Source organism: Medicago truncatula, chromosome 1, assembly GCF_003473485.1.
Source record: "Medicago truncatula cultivar Jemalong A17 chromosome 1, MtrunA17r5.0-ANR, whole genome shotgun sequence".
NCBI classification, from domain to species: Eukaryota; Viridiplantae; Streptophyta; class Magnoliopsida; order Fabales; family Fabaceae; genus Medicago; species Medicago truncatula.
In genome coordinates this window covers 37,428,527-37,441,450 of record NC_053042.1, presented here as the reverse complement: position 1 = coordinate 37,441,450, position 12,924 = coordinate 37,428,527, and the positions used below count along the sequence as shown (strand labels likewise).

Here is a 12,924-nt window from a genome sequence, read left to right as displayed (position 1 = left end):
TGGTGGTTTTCCCTTTTTTGAGTTAACATTCTTGATTTTCCATTATGTTAGTCATTTACACCAGAAACATATTAGGAAAAAAATGTGGTATATTCTCTGATTTGTTCTCATTCAACTAGTTCAATTGACACTTATTTCTTTCCTTGTTGATTACATTTTACAATAGATCAAATAGAATCAAGCCTGTAATAGCTGAAACTAGTTTAACATAACAGAAATAGATGATAACACATGTTATAGGAATGGAATTCTTAATAGTCAGAATCTGTCTCTCGAAATGGTAACGGAACTGTCTTCACTGCTCGGTAATGGCCGACATTATTCAGATGCTCATTTTCCAACCTGATGAGAAAATAACAAATTTCTTGAGTCATTCTGTGATTTTGTTCACTATTTAACAAATTTTAAGGACCAATCTCTAAGAATCTAAAAGGTTTTAAGATGATAATAAAATGCACCTGTAGAAATTCCAGTGCCCTCTTCGAATAACTTCAAGTGCAGCCAACAAAAATTCTAGTAGTCGCGATTGAACATGTCCGACTTTGAAATGCATGATAGTCTCAACCCATGTCACCCTCAAAACAATGTTTAAGGCCTGCAATCCAACATCACTCTCTGATATTAAAAACTTATAACTGTTTTATATTATATTCATTCAGACCATTAAGAGATAGAGAACTTACAATAGACATATAGTATATGCTTTTTTTCTTTAACACCAAATCATCTCTAAGCCATGGATTTCTGGAGTTGGGATTTAAAAATCCCCAATCCTTGATAAAATCCCAATACAGTTGATAAGTTGTTGCTACTACAGAAGTGATTAAGACTATTGCAAACCACAGGTGATCACTTTGTCTGCTGTATGTTACTCTCGCCCCCGCTGCTACCATCGCCGAAACATACTTTCCCATGTTAGCTAAGTGGTTCACATCACTGTCATCAAACCACCGTCTCGCACACTTGTAACAAAATTCAACAAGCATGTGTACTATTAGTCAGTAACATAAAAAAGTTTAATTAGCAATGTAACATTTTCTGAATCTTGAAGATGCTTACTTGCATAGCACGCCAATAATATGGCATAAAGGATATGATATAAGTTATTTCCATATATAGCCTTCCAGAGTGACAAGTCTCAGGGTGGTGAGTTTTAAAAACTTTAGCCAATAGGTTACAACTAGTAGTTTCCAAATGCCTTAGCAATGGAATCTGTATTCATCAACCATAACATAAAATTTAATATTAATAACTAGGATGAATAATAAAGTATAGGTGAAAAATGACCCCAAAAAAAAATCAACTCATGTGAACAAATATAATCACCTGGCTAGTTAGTTGATCAGCCATAAAAAAGTCTACTAGCAGAACCTGTTGAAATGACAAATTAAAATGAAACTAATAATGCTAAGCTCAATTTTCTGTGTTATTACAATGTATCCAACTTGTTAGAAGATAATTGAAGTTCAAGTTTACCTTATAAAATGGTGAGCAGATTATGTTGCGAATGACACGGATGAAACAGTAGCGGGTTGGGCGATAAAAAAGGTCGAATGGACAAATGAGCAGAGCTATAAAAGACTGAAAATTGCAGTTCATAGTTAGCACAAATGTGTCCAAAAATGCTCTAAAAGATAAATACTAGGGATGATATGATAAATTATTTATTTTCAAGCAACCTAAATCTAGCTTATTTATTCAAAAATCAAAATATATAAGTCATTATACTAACCAGAAGTAATATTCCAGGAAGTGCATCAATTTGGCTAGGAGAAAATCCTGCAGCCCTTAAAAGAAGGTGCATAACCATTGCTGCAACCACAGTTGTCATTAAGGTAGTGCATATCAAAAATGCATCTCTATGCTTAAGTGATGTCCTTGGGGAGAATTCAAAAATGAAGTTGTAATTGATTCTTGTTCTCTTCCACATATATAGATTACATCCATACATAAATAAGTGCAGGCTTAGCAATGCAAACACACTGCACAAAATCAATGTAAGCATTATCACATTTATGATGTAATCTACTAAAGTTCATTTCAAACTGATTTTTGTACCTGAAAACAGGATAGACATTTTGCATATAAGCTGACTCATTGCTAGGAGAGAATATGGCGCACAAATGAGCCAAAATTGCGTATACACAAAACAATGAAACAAAACAACCTGTAGACAACCCTGCAAAGGAAATTAAAATACATAGGTTAGATATTATTTAGTTAGTGGCTACTTGCCATTATAGAACTATGTGTCATCGACTCTTCAAATTAAAGACGTGTTTGATGTCCGAGATAACACCAACACACATGTAGTTAGTTACCTTCAATCATATTTATGTTCTTAAATTAATATCGGTGCCAACGTGTCGTATCTGATATTTGTCTTAGTGCTTCATGGTTGCCTAGTAGTGCAGCAAAATTTTACTTGGCCTATATGTCATAGACTTATAGTGTTGGTATGGTACATGTAGTGTGCACCTCATATATTGCATTGCAAGTTGAATTGAGGGTGTTGTCGTTATGTATAAAATAAAACACTATACTAATGTTACTGAATCAAAAGTGCCCTTAATTAAGGAGAGACAAAGAGAGAAGCATTAAATTACCGACAAGAAAAGTGACCATATGAGAATCTTTATGTTGTTGGGGTCTTAAAAACTTCATTGCCTTTTTCCTGTCATTGTTGGCGAAGTGCTTTGTGAATATGGATTCCACTTCGTCCATTTGTCTAAGAACCTAATAATATAAATTAACAAGTATTATATATAACCATAGCAACATATTAGATTATCATATAATAGAACCCATTATGCACATTGTTAAGAATTTGTGAAGACCAAAACCAAAAGGTTATTAAAACTATAATGATACATGAATACCCACATTTTTTTTACACCCGAATAACACTTGATTAATCACATTTTAAACCATGCTAAATTTAATTGAGTATATGATTAATTCATTTTAACGACAAAATGTTCGGTAAATTTAATCCGCCGTAAAAAATATGGTTAATTCGACTATATGAATTATTTTTCGACGTGAGTTTGACCAACCATATTTTTGCACGTGATTAACCGGATGTTGCGATTATCTAAAACATTTTTGTGATTATAATGATTGCCATATTATTTGTCTTCACTTTTTCTTTACCCCATGCAGCTTTGAAAATATTGAAGGGAATATTCGGATATACCTTATCAGAACTAACGAAATGGGATTTCTTCACTTCTTTTAAATAACTTGAAGAAGCTTTTTGGCAAGACACCTGCTTGATTACATGGCAATATGATTTAGTTCATATTATTGGAAGTAATGTTCAAACTTGCAAAAATTAGAGATGCTAACTTAATAAAAGTTAGTTATAGAAATAAACTATCAATGCCAAGCAAATGAACAAAAATAGTCAATGCATGCATGTGTGATTATTATTTTCACAAATTAAATAATTATCAGGTGTAAGGGAAGCTAGTAATAAACTGAGTTATAGTTTACTTTATCCATTTGTAACGAAATATTGTCCAAACTACGGGTTAGTTTTATTGGCACACAAGCTAATATAGTCGTTCATTGCTTAGTTGAAGCGTCAATACTATATGATAGTCAATGTTCAATTGAACTTGTATCGAACATCGATAATAAAAGTTTTCTTTACTTGAATAATTTAGGCTTTCTTCTGTCGGGTAAGGGGTCAAGCCCTTGCGAATAATTAAGACTAACAATCTAATGATTGGGCTCAATGATAATCAATAAACTTTAGTTAAAGTTGACTTAATTGAAAGTATCTGAGTAATCCGAATTCTGATTTAACAATAATTAACTAGAAAGTCATATCAAACTCTAGATTACTATCTCATTCATTTAAGATAAAAATTGAAGGGTTTATGACAAAACCAAATTAGGTCTAATTCTGTAAAAGTATAAATCTAGAGTTTGGTTCTTCTTTAAAATGTAATTGAATAATTATTATAGCTTTAAGACACACAAAAATTGAAATGGGCATGCTATATATACAAGAAAAGCACAAGCACCATGCCTAAAAAATTTAATAATTCCATAATATATTTGTATAAATGGGATAAAAGCTTCTTGGCACGCATTAGCTTGTAAGCATTGAAATCTAAGCTTTCTATGAATATGGTCATCAGTATTATCTTAAAAAAGTTACTTTTCTCATAGACTCATGTCATGACTCACCCCAATATAGATTAAAGTATATATTAAGCAAAAATATAAACCGTGTCAATAGCTGTACTCCTCCCCATTATTATTTAAAATTAACTAAATATATGCACCAATGCTTAATTAAATTTTATATACAAGAACTGTATATAAAGCAAACTGCTATTTAAATACAAAATATGACTTTATCACTCAAAAAGGGGAATGGGAAAGGGAAAACATTGATTAGTTTGTTACGTTCTTTAATTTAATTAGTTAATTATCTGTATTTGCGTCTCTCAAGTATAGGCGACTTAATTTGGAAATTAGGTATAGTTTTCTCAATTATGGATATAGATGTTAAGAATTTAACAACCATCATACGAGTAGAGTAGTTTTCATGAATAGTGTGATAAAAGGACAAATAAACTTAACTTGCTTCCTTTTATTTGTCTTTACTCTAACAAAATGATACATGAATAGGAGATTTTTCATGCAAATATAGCAAAATTGCATCTCTTAGTAAATAAAAAGATGGAATAGGCAAATTGGTCTATGAATTGTAACAACCGGTCAAAATAATCCATCATTTTTTAAGTTTAATTAGAAATACATCATTGATATTATAGAATGTCATTTAAAATTGATGAGACACATAAATATAACATGTCATATTGCACGTTGATCCTGCATCAATGTCTGGTTACCAGCAACTAGTTTGATCTCTATTTTAGTGACATTGAGTTGAGATCAACGTCATGAAACGATCATATAACTAATTAGCAAAATTTTTACAAAGAGATTAGTGACCAACACTTTACATATTTAGATGTATTTATCAATTAGGAAAAAAAAAAAAAAAGGGAGCCCATTTTAACCTATATATCTTTTTAACAGCATTTTAACCGATATTCAGAATATTTACAATATCAAGTCCAATTTGGCCCTATCCACTCAAATGAATGAAAAACAATAACTCATCCCTCTGTGTGTTTCCCTATGCAGACATGTACTTATAGTGTGCTAAAAGTAAAGAAGATGTGATATTTTAGGCCTTACCTTGTCAAATTTCTTCAATATCTTGGAAAATGCTACCATATTCAGTGAGCTGCCAAAGTGAGAGAATGTAATTAGAATTTGCATAGTTATGAAACAGTTGTTTATAGTTTTAAGAATAAGGCATATAAAGTATAAACACACCACATGCTATTTTTAGAAATTCTATGCAACATTATTATTATTTTTACTCATGAATTATTAATTACCTAGAAAAGTAAGATTAGTGAAAAATAAATAAATATTGACAAAACATTAAATCTTAAGGAAAAAAAATTAAAACCTATAAGTTTTGAGCAAGCCAAGGCCTCTATAGAGCTCCACAAAAGCACTTCTAATCATTTTTTCAGCACATTGAATTTTTTTCTTGTGAATGAAATCTCCTGTTGGATTGTTCACTAAATCCTCCCAAAGCATGCTAGTAATAGCTGTAATTGCTCGAGTTGCATTTGTTCCTGGTACATCAATTCTCATTGCCATTCTAGGTTTTCCTTTCTTTGTTTTTGTCCTCATTGCTGAATTCACAAAATTTACACCATTTTTCTCTAAACTTGCTATTACCTCTTCTGTATGTGAAATTTCTGAATTTGTTTCGTCCGAATCTCCTAAACATTCTGCAAATTAAGCAACCCATTCATACTTTAAAATAATATAGAAAACAAACAAGGCTATTGACTTTTTTAGCTTATGAGCTATATATTCTCAATTAAAAGAAGTCTACGACTTTTCATACAAGAAAACTAAATTTTTTTTAGCACTTATCATATTATATACATCAAAGTAAAGAGATATCATAAAAATATATTAAAGAATTTTGGAAGTTTATATATATAAACACAAATATAAGATGATTTTATAAAAGATTGAGAAAGAGAGAAGTTACATTAAATTGAATTTTACTACTATCTACGAAGGATTTAAACTTCGTCAAAGAAAACTAACCTAATGAGTAATCAGAATCCCGTGTTGGAGAACGCGGGAAAGTCTCTGTATTATTTGCTTTCGGTGGCGGATAATTTTTCCGTCGTCTATCATTAATAATTTGCTTTAGGTCTTGCAAAATCTGAAGCTGTTTGTTCAAGGCTTCTCTTCTCTCAATGAATTCATTCTCTTGTTTAATGTAAAATTGGTTCACCTTGTTTAGCTCATCATCAAGCATCGCAAAAAACACACGTACCTGTGAATAGTAAAAAGGATATTTCACACACACATATATATATTGATGTAAGTCCAAAAATGTAAATACAAGAAGTTATGAAGCCTACCTCATCCTCTTCCGAAAATAATTGTACAAGCTCTGTTTGGTATATTTCTTCTCCGCTGCCTTTTATGGTTTTTTTCCTCACCTACACCAATCAGAAAAATATCCATATTAGTATATTTTTTGTGACAGAAAATATCCATATTCATATATTTTTTTTTTAAAATATCCATATTTATTTTATTTTTTTACTTGTTCTATTTACATTAATTTTTGTGTGTTTTAACTTTTAGTTATTTTCAATTTTGTGCTGCTCACTCTTCAAAAATAAAAATTATGCTGCTTATTTTAGAATTATATATGTACACCATTTCTGGTGCTAATAGAGAGACAATCACAAATGAGACAGCTATTTTAATTTGCTCGCTTTCGTGAGATATTGAAAAACCCACAAAAAAAGTAAGGAAAAAAAAGGCTTTAAAAAGGGAGGCCACTAAACCCACTTTAATTAGAGGCCTTAACCCCACTTGATAAAAATATTAATCAATATACACATGATGTATAATCATTTAAATAAATAATAATCATATTACATTTTTTAAAAAAAGTAGGGAATAAGAAATTATTATTAATTCCTTCAAAAAAAAGAAATTATTATTAATTAAAATGTTATTAATTTTCGACAATAATTAAAATGGTGTTAATGATAATTTTTTTAATGTAAAGCGAATTGATCAAACTCTAGAGTTAGATCTAATTACCATTAAGATGACACCTCATTGACTTCTATTATTGTGTATATCACCACAATGAAATATAATCGAATTATTTCTTCATTCTTGGAGGACATGGTACGATTGGGTGGTGTTTGTATAAGATGACAAACAAAACTTACATTTGGCAACAAAAAAAAATGAGAAAACAAACGAACCTATACTATATTCTAATTTTGGCAACCATAGCAATCAAATTTGTAAATGATTTATTAATATATGCTTGATTTATAAAGATTTATCTATATTTGTTGTTTTTGTTATTTAGTTTGCAATTCATATTGACTTCATATTATTATTAACTACTATAAATCTATGATAATAATTGATGTGCGTAAAATAAATGATAATAATTGGTGGCTATGTGAATGAATTGAAAATAATCCTTGGCTAATTAAAATGATGTTTATTCTTTGTTCACGTTTGAAGCTGTAAGAAATTGAGTCTATAGCATAAAAGATTAGTCTCTCACAATATAATTACGTATGTATGGATAATACTACCACATACACACCTCCTTGAATCACTCCACAATCATAGTGATCTTGTCTAAATGCCTTCATTGTAAATTATTGTGTATAGATAGATATTACATTTCAATAATAGATGCAAATAATATCATTTCACATCACTAGGAATTATCAAGTTATATAGCCTCAACAATTTTAAAGTTATGAATCTACTATTTGTGTTTCTATATGGCCAACCATGGTTCAAATTTCATTTAGAGGATAAGGCCACATTTAGTGTATGATAGTGCTATATATATGAACGTGGAAGAAATCTAAGGAGTAAAAAAGATACGCACTAACAAAGAGAGAGTATAATGAAAATGATGAAACACTAATTCCATTATGTGACAAAATATAGAAAACTAAAAGACACGCAATAACCGCACCATGCTTTCACCGTGTGCATAACATTTTGGACTTACCAGAAATTATACAAAAAAAAATCTTAAATTATACAATACCTTAATGATATTTGTGTTATCATTATCAGATTCAGGTGAGAGTTTGAGGGATATTTTCTTGACATGAAAGCAAAGAGAATTGAAAATGGAACCTCCACCTTCGGCGTGGTTATGGTTTTGCTTTGGAATTTTTGAGAGCTTGATTCTCTTTATCTGCTTCTTCAGCTGCCAGTAATTCACGAATGCCTCCTTCCATTCTGGTATCAGTTGAGCTTCTAGCTCCTTTGAGAATTTCACCATTTCTTTTTCTATATGGTGAAGGAAGGAGTTGTATATATATATATATATATAGAGAAGAAAAGTGGGAATGAGGTTATTATGAAGTGGATGTAATTTGATACGATAGAATCTTATAGAGATTATTTTATATAGAGAAAGTAAGAGCCGTGTGGTGAACATTAATCTAGTACCATATGTTTTTATTTATTTTATAATAAGATAATGAGACTTGATAATTATTTTGGAGTTCGATCGAGAGATTAATAAAGAGAGTAAAATAATATGATCAAATATTTGTTCTGTTTAGATTTTGAATTCGGGTATATTCAAACGATTCTTTTACATCTAGAGTTTATTAATTATTTAAGTCCAATCATTTGATTAATCTAAGTAGATTAGTTGTGGAAAAATGTACATCACTAGTTATTATTTTGGTCCAAAAAAAAATCTTGGAATATAATTAGTATTTTAATTTTGTTTTACTAAATAATTTGACTATGTTCATATAACATGTGTTAATTTCCTCTAAAAAAAAGTGTTGATTTATGTTACAAAGAAAAAAACTTGTGATAATTTTTATTATTTTATAAAAAAATTTACCATAAAATTTTGTGTCAACATATAATGAAGTTGAATAAAATGAATCTATAAAAAAAAAAAATTGGCTTAAAGGAGATTAATCGTATTTTTATTCAACATATTATGTCAAATGGTAACCTTTACAAAAAGTTATTTATCTTTTTTCCCATACATGCTATATAATTAAAGGTATAGAATCTGAGATGGATTCTCCATTTTCGTCAAGCTAATCTTCCCTTATATATTTTTTTATTAATAATCGTCATCTGTGTTTACTAAAATTAGTTGGTTCATTTTCTTTTCCTGAGTTTGTAAGACTTCACAATTGTGTATGTGAATTTTGATCGATGCTTATCACTTCATCTACAACAAAAAAGAATCTCTTGAATATATTCATATCATTTAATAATCAAAATCGTGATTCAAATTCTTAAAAAATTGAAATACAGATTATATGTTGATGAGAAAAAAGAGAGTTGAAATTTGATTGATACAGATGGAAAGCAAATTAGAGACGGCTTAGTCCTTAACAAAATTGGAAGCGAGAGCCAACTATTTGAATACAGTTCCAAATTAAAATACTAGTAGACTTTGTTATACAGATATGCTTCTTCTTACACATCATTTGCCACAAATACAAGTATTGTCGTTTTTATATATAAGTTAAAAATGGATTAAAGAAAAAGAAAAATTTGGGACAACCCAATAAGAAGAAGAAAAAAATGTAAAAGTACTAAGGCCCTGTTTGGATAAACAGCTTATATAGATGCTTATGGCATTAGGGCTTATAACATTAGAGCTTACATCATAAGCTCTTATACTTGATAAGCTATTTATGTTTGGATATGTACACTAAAAAGTACTTACATAAATTAAAGTGTTTGGATCTGACATTACATAAGAAATTATTGAAATTTTAAATATTTTTAATTTAACAAAAAAATCAAAGAATCGAACCACAAAAATCAAAGATAATAGTGTACAATTTGTTACCAAAAAAACACAAGTTAAGTTTGTTTTATTTATTCAGTTTCATTTTGTTACGTAACAAAAAAATAATAAAAATCTTAGTTATGTGTGTTACTTTGGTAAGATAAGTATATAGCAATTTTGTTACTCATGCACGCCAAAGATAACTAACATTATAATTAAAATATATGTTTGTTTCTAAAAACAAAAACAAAAAAATTAAAATATATGTTTTGAAAAAGTGGATTCAGAGAGAATCGAAGGAGGTTACATAAATTCATAAGCTCCTTGTTAAGCCGGAGGGTAAGCTGAAAATTTAGGCTTATTAAAATATGGCATAAGCAGCTTATGAAACTATGATAAACTATTTTTATTTATTTATCCAAACACCTTTAAAAAGACTTATGGGAGTAGATAAGCTCATATAAGCTCAAAATAAGCCAATCCAAACGGGGCCTAAATACTTAAATCAAAGAGTTACGAAAATCAACCCTAGATCGAGTTTGTCCAAGAAACACACATATCATGAGTAACATTTGAGCTACAAATTTGTCCAATCAGTATGTGCAATTGATGAACTTTGAAAACTTCATTCTCCGACATTACATCGTCATTAAAAAAAAAGCTTAATTATACTTTTGGCTTCCTAAGTTTCCCAAAGTTGTGATTTCGGCCCCCTAAAAAAACAACTCTTTCCAGGCCCCTTAAATTTACATTCTGTTGCAATTTTGGCCCCCCACGACAATTTTGACCCAGCCAATGGACACATGTGTAAATTTTTATTTTATTTTTTGTTTTTAAAAATTATTTTTAATTTTAAAAAAATGTTTTTGTAATTTTTTTTAATTACAAAAATAAAATAAAAAATTTATTATTTTTTTGGTTTTTTATTACAAATAAAAAAAATTAATTACTATTTTTTTGTTTTTTTTATTACAAAACTTAAAAATAAAAAAAAATGTTTTTTTAATTAAAAAATAAAATAATTACACACGTGGCGCCCACGTCAGCGTTTACTGGGTCAAAATTGGCGTGGGGGGGGGCCAAAGTTGCAACAGAAAGTAAACTTAGGGGGCATGGAAAGAGTTGTTTTTTTTAGGGGGCCAAAATCACAACTTTGAAAAACTTAGGGGCCAAAGTGTAATTAAGCCTAAAAAAACATAATGCTTTATCTTTCTCACAACGTTTTTTCGTTTGAACAAACTTTTCTATTTCTTTAAAATATGTGATGTCCTTATCTCATAAGTTCGCTTATGTTTCAAATTGTTTTTGCCTTTATCACCACTAGAAGTTCAAATATTACACTTTGAAACATAAATGAGTTTGCGAGCTAAGGGCATCACATTGAGTAATTTTTACTTTTATTTATTTTTCTTAAAAGATTAGGCAAGATTTTGTCAGAAATAGGTTAGGTTTACCTAACTATAGGTTCACTTCTTTTTGAAGAGGTTTTGACCTAGTTTTCATCTTCTTTGATTACTTATCTTTTGGTAATGCTATTTGCATTACTTTTGTTTTAAAAAAAAATGCATTCCCCTCATTGTACAATCTTCAAGAGTGTGACCGATAATGCATTTGTATAAAGTGGAAAAAAAAGACAAATTTTCAAATTCTAAATCAGCAAAAAAAAGCCTAATTATTTTTCGTTGTTAATCATATAATTGTTTAGATAGATCAATCTCTACAGAAACATGAACAAATTTACCAAAATGAACGTTTATTTGTAGATTCATCTAAGAGATCGAAACTTAAACCACTCTAACAATATAGATCAGAGTTTTGGGTCACATATTCATGTGGAAACCCTAAAATCATAACTCAACATTGAGTATGAATTTGTTATTGCCTATTAGGATTAAAAATTCAAATCTATTTGGAAAGATGTAATATACACAACTTCAAAGAAGGAAACTCATAAGATATCCTTTTGAAAAGAAGGAAACTCATGATATATTATACCAGTAAAATCAAAATCCAAGAACTAGTCAATTTCCAAATAGACACCAATTTGACATGCAATTCAACAACTTTTAACAGATTATTATCCTTAAAGTAGTCAAACACCAATGAAATTGATTCTTACAACCTTCTAACCCAAGCCTATATTCATCTTCCGAAATTTTTATGGTCAACACCCTTTAATGCTTGATTTTGTCAAATGCGTTCAAGCGAAAAAAAAATCTCACTTTAATTTAATCGTGGAAAAAATTCAAGAGTGTAGGTAGGGTTCAAAGGATTGATGAGTTTGCTCTAGGACGAATTGTTCGTGAGAATACATGTTAGATTTTTAGGTAAAATAACTTTATATTATGAGGATCCTTTCCATTTGAACCAGAGAAGGGTAACAAAAGAAAACATATTAGGTTTTTCAAAAGATCATAGTCCGTTCTAAAAATAAAAATATGACAAACTACATGATGATCATGTGAGACTTGGACCATGCAAAATCTAACTCCCTGTGCTGTTTGTTCCACCCCTAATCAAGAGCATGAGACTTACCTGATGTAACGTTCAGACGAGCAAAAGCATGATGTGATGACCTAATTACATCATCTCGCGCATCATTTTATGAAAATTCTCCCATATATTCAACGTACCATTGACACACGTAACACAATAGCTACATTGATCCTCTCAAAAACTAACAAAAAAATATTTACATTGATCAGAATATAGGTTTTTTTCTTTGTTAGAAGATTGTTATTTTATTTTATTTTATTGTTATATATTTGACAAAAATAAGTGTCATTGGTTTAGTTTATATATCTAAAACTTTTATACATAAGCATTTAGTCAATATCACCCGTAATGCCATTTTTCTAGATTAATTCATAAAATATCTTTATAAATATCTATTTGATATAATTTAATTTGATGTTTGCATTAAATGGTTTCACACCGACAGTGTAAAAATTAATCTACTTTAAAAATTAAAAGTTTTTTTTTGTCTAGTAGCTTAGTGGCTAAAGCTCACACAATTAAATATAAAGAAG

The 12,924-nt window shown here is 29.5% G+C and overlaps 1 protein-coding gene across 1 annotated transcript; it reads right to left on the bottom strand.

Moving 5' to 3' along the window:
* Positions 1 to 69: 69 nt before the first annotated feature.
* On the bottom strand, positions 70 to 8,489 carry LOC11429754 (phosphate transporter PHO1). The gene is made up of 15 exons (XM_003590778.4): positions 8,165 to 8,489; positions 6,483 to 6,563; positions 6,160 to 6,394; positions 5,501 to 5,831; positions 5,221 to 5,269; positions 3,197 to 3,268; positions 2,607 to 2,736; positions 2,059 to 2,179; positions 1,733 to 1,982; positions 1,477 to 1,581; positions 1,327 to 1,371; positions 1,060 to 1,212; positions 684 to 962; positions 459 to 595; positions 70 to 342 (listed from the first exon to the last, which is right to left on the bottom strand). Exons 1-15 carry the CDS (start codon positions 8,402 to 8,404, stop codon positions 252 to 254), a joined length of 2,319 nt encoding a protein of 772 aa, XP_003590826.1. The 5' UTR covers positions 8,405 to 8,489; the 3' UTR covers positions 70 to 251.
* Positions 8,490 to 12,924: the final 4,435 nt, after the last annotated feature.

What these genes read in the sequence shown, in the direction of transcription:
- LOC11429754 (XM_003590778.4), bottom strand. Translation starts at nt 8,404, where the DNA reads ATGGTGAAATTCTCAAAGGAGCTAGAAGCTCAACTGATACCAGAATGG. An exon ending in ATTATTGGCGTGCTATGCAA is followed by an intron (nt 963 to 1,059) that starts GTAAGCATCTTC and finishes TTTTGTTACAAG; the next exon opens with TGTGCGAGACGGTGGTTTGA. An exon ending in GCATATACTATATGTCTATT is followed by an intron (nt 596 to 683) that starts GTAAGTTCTCTA and finishes GTTGGATTGCAG; the next exon opens with GCCTTAAACATTGTTTTGAG.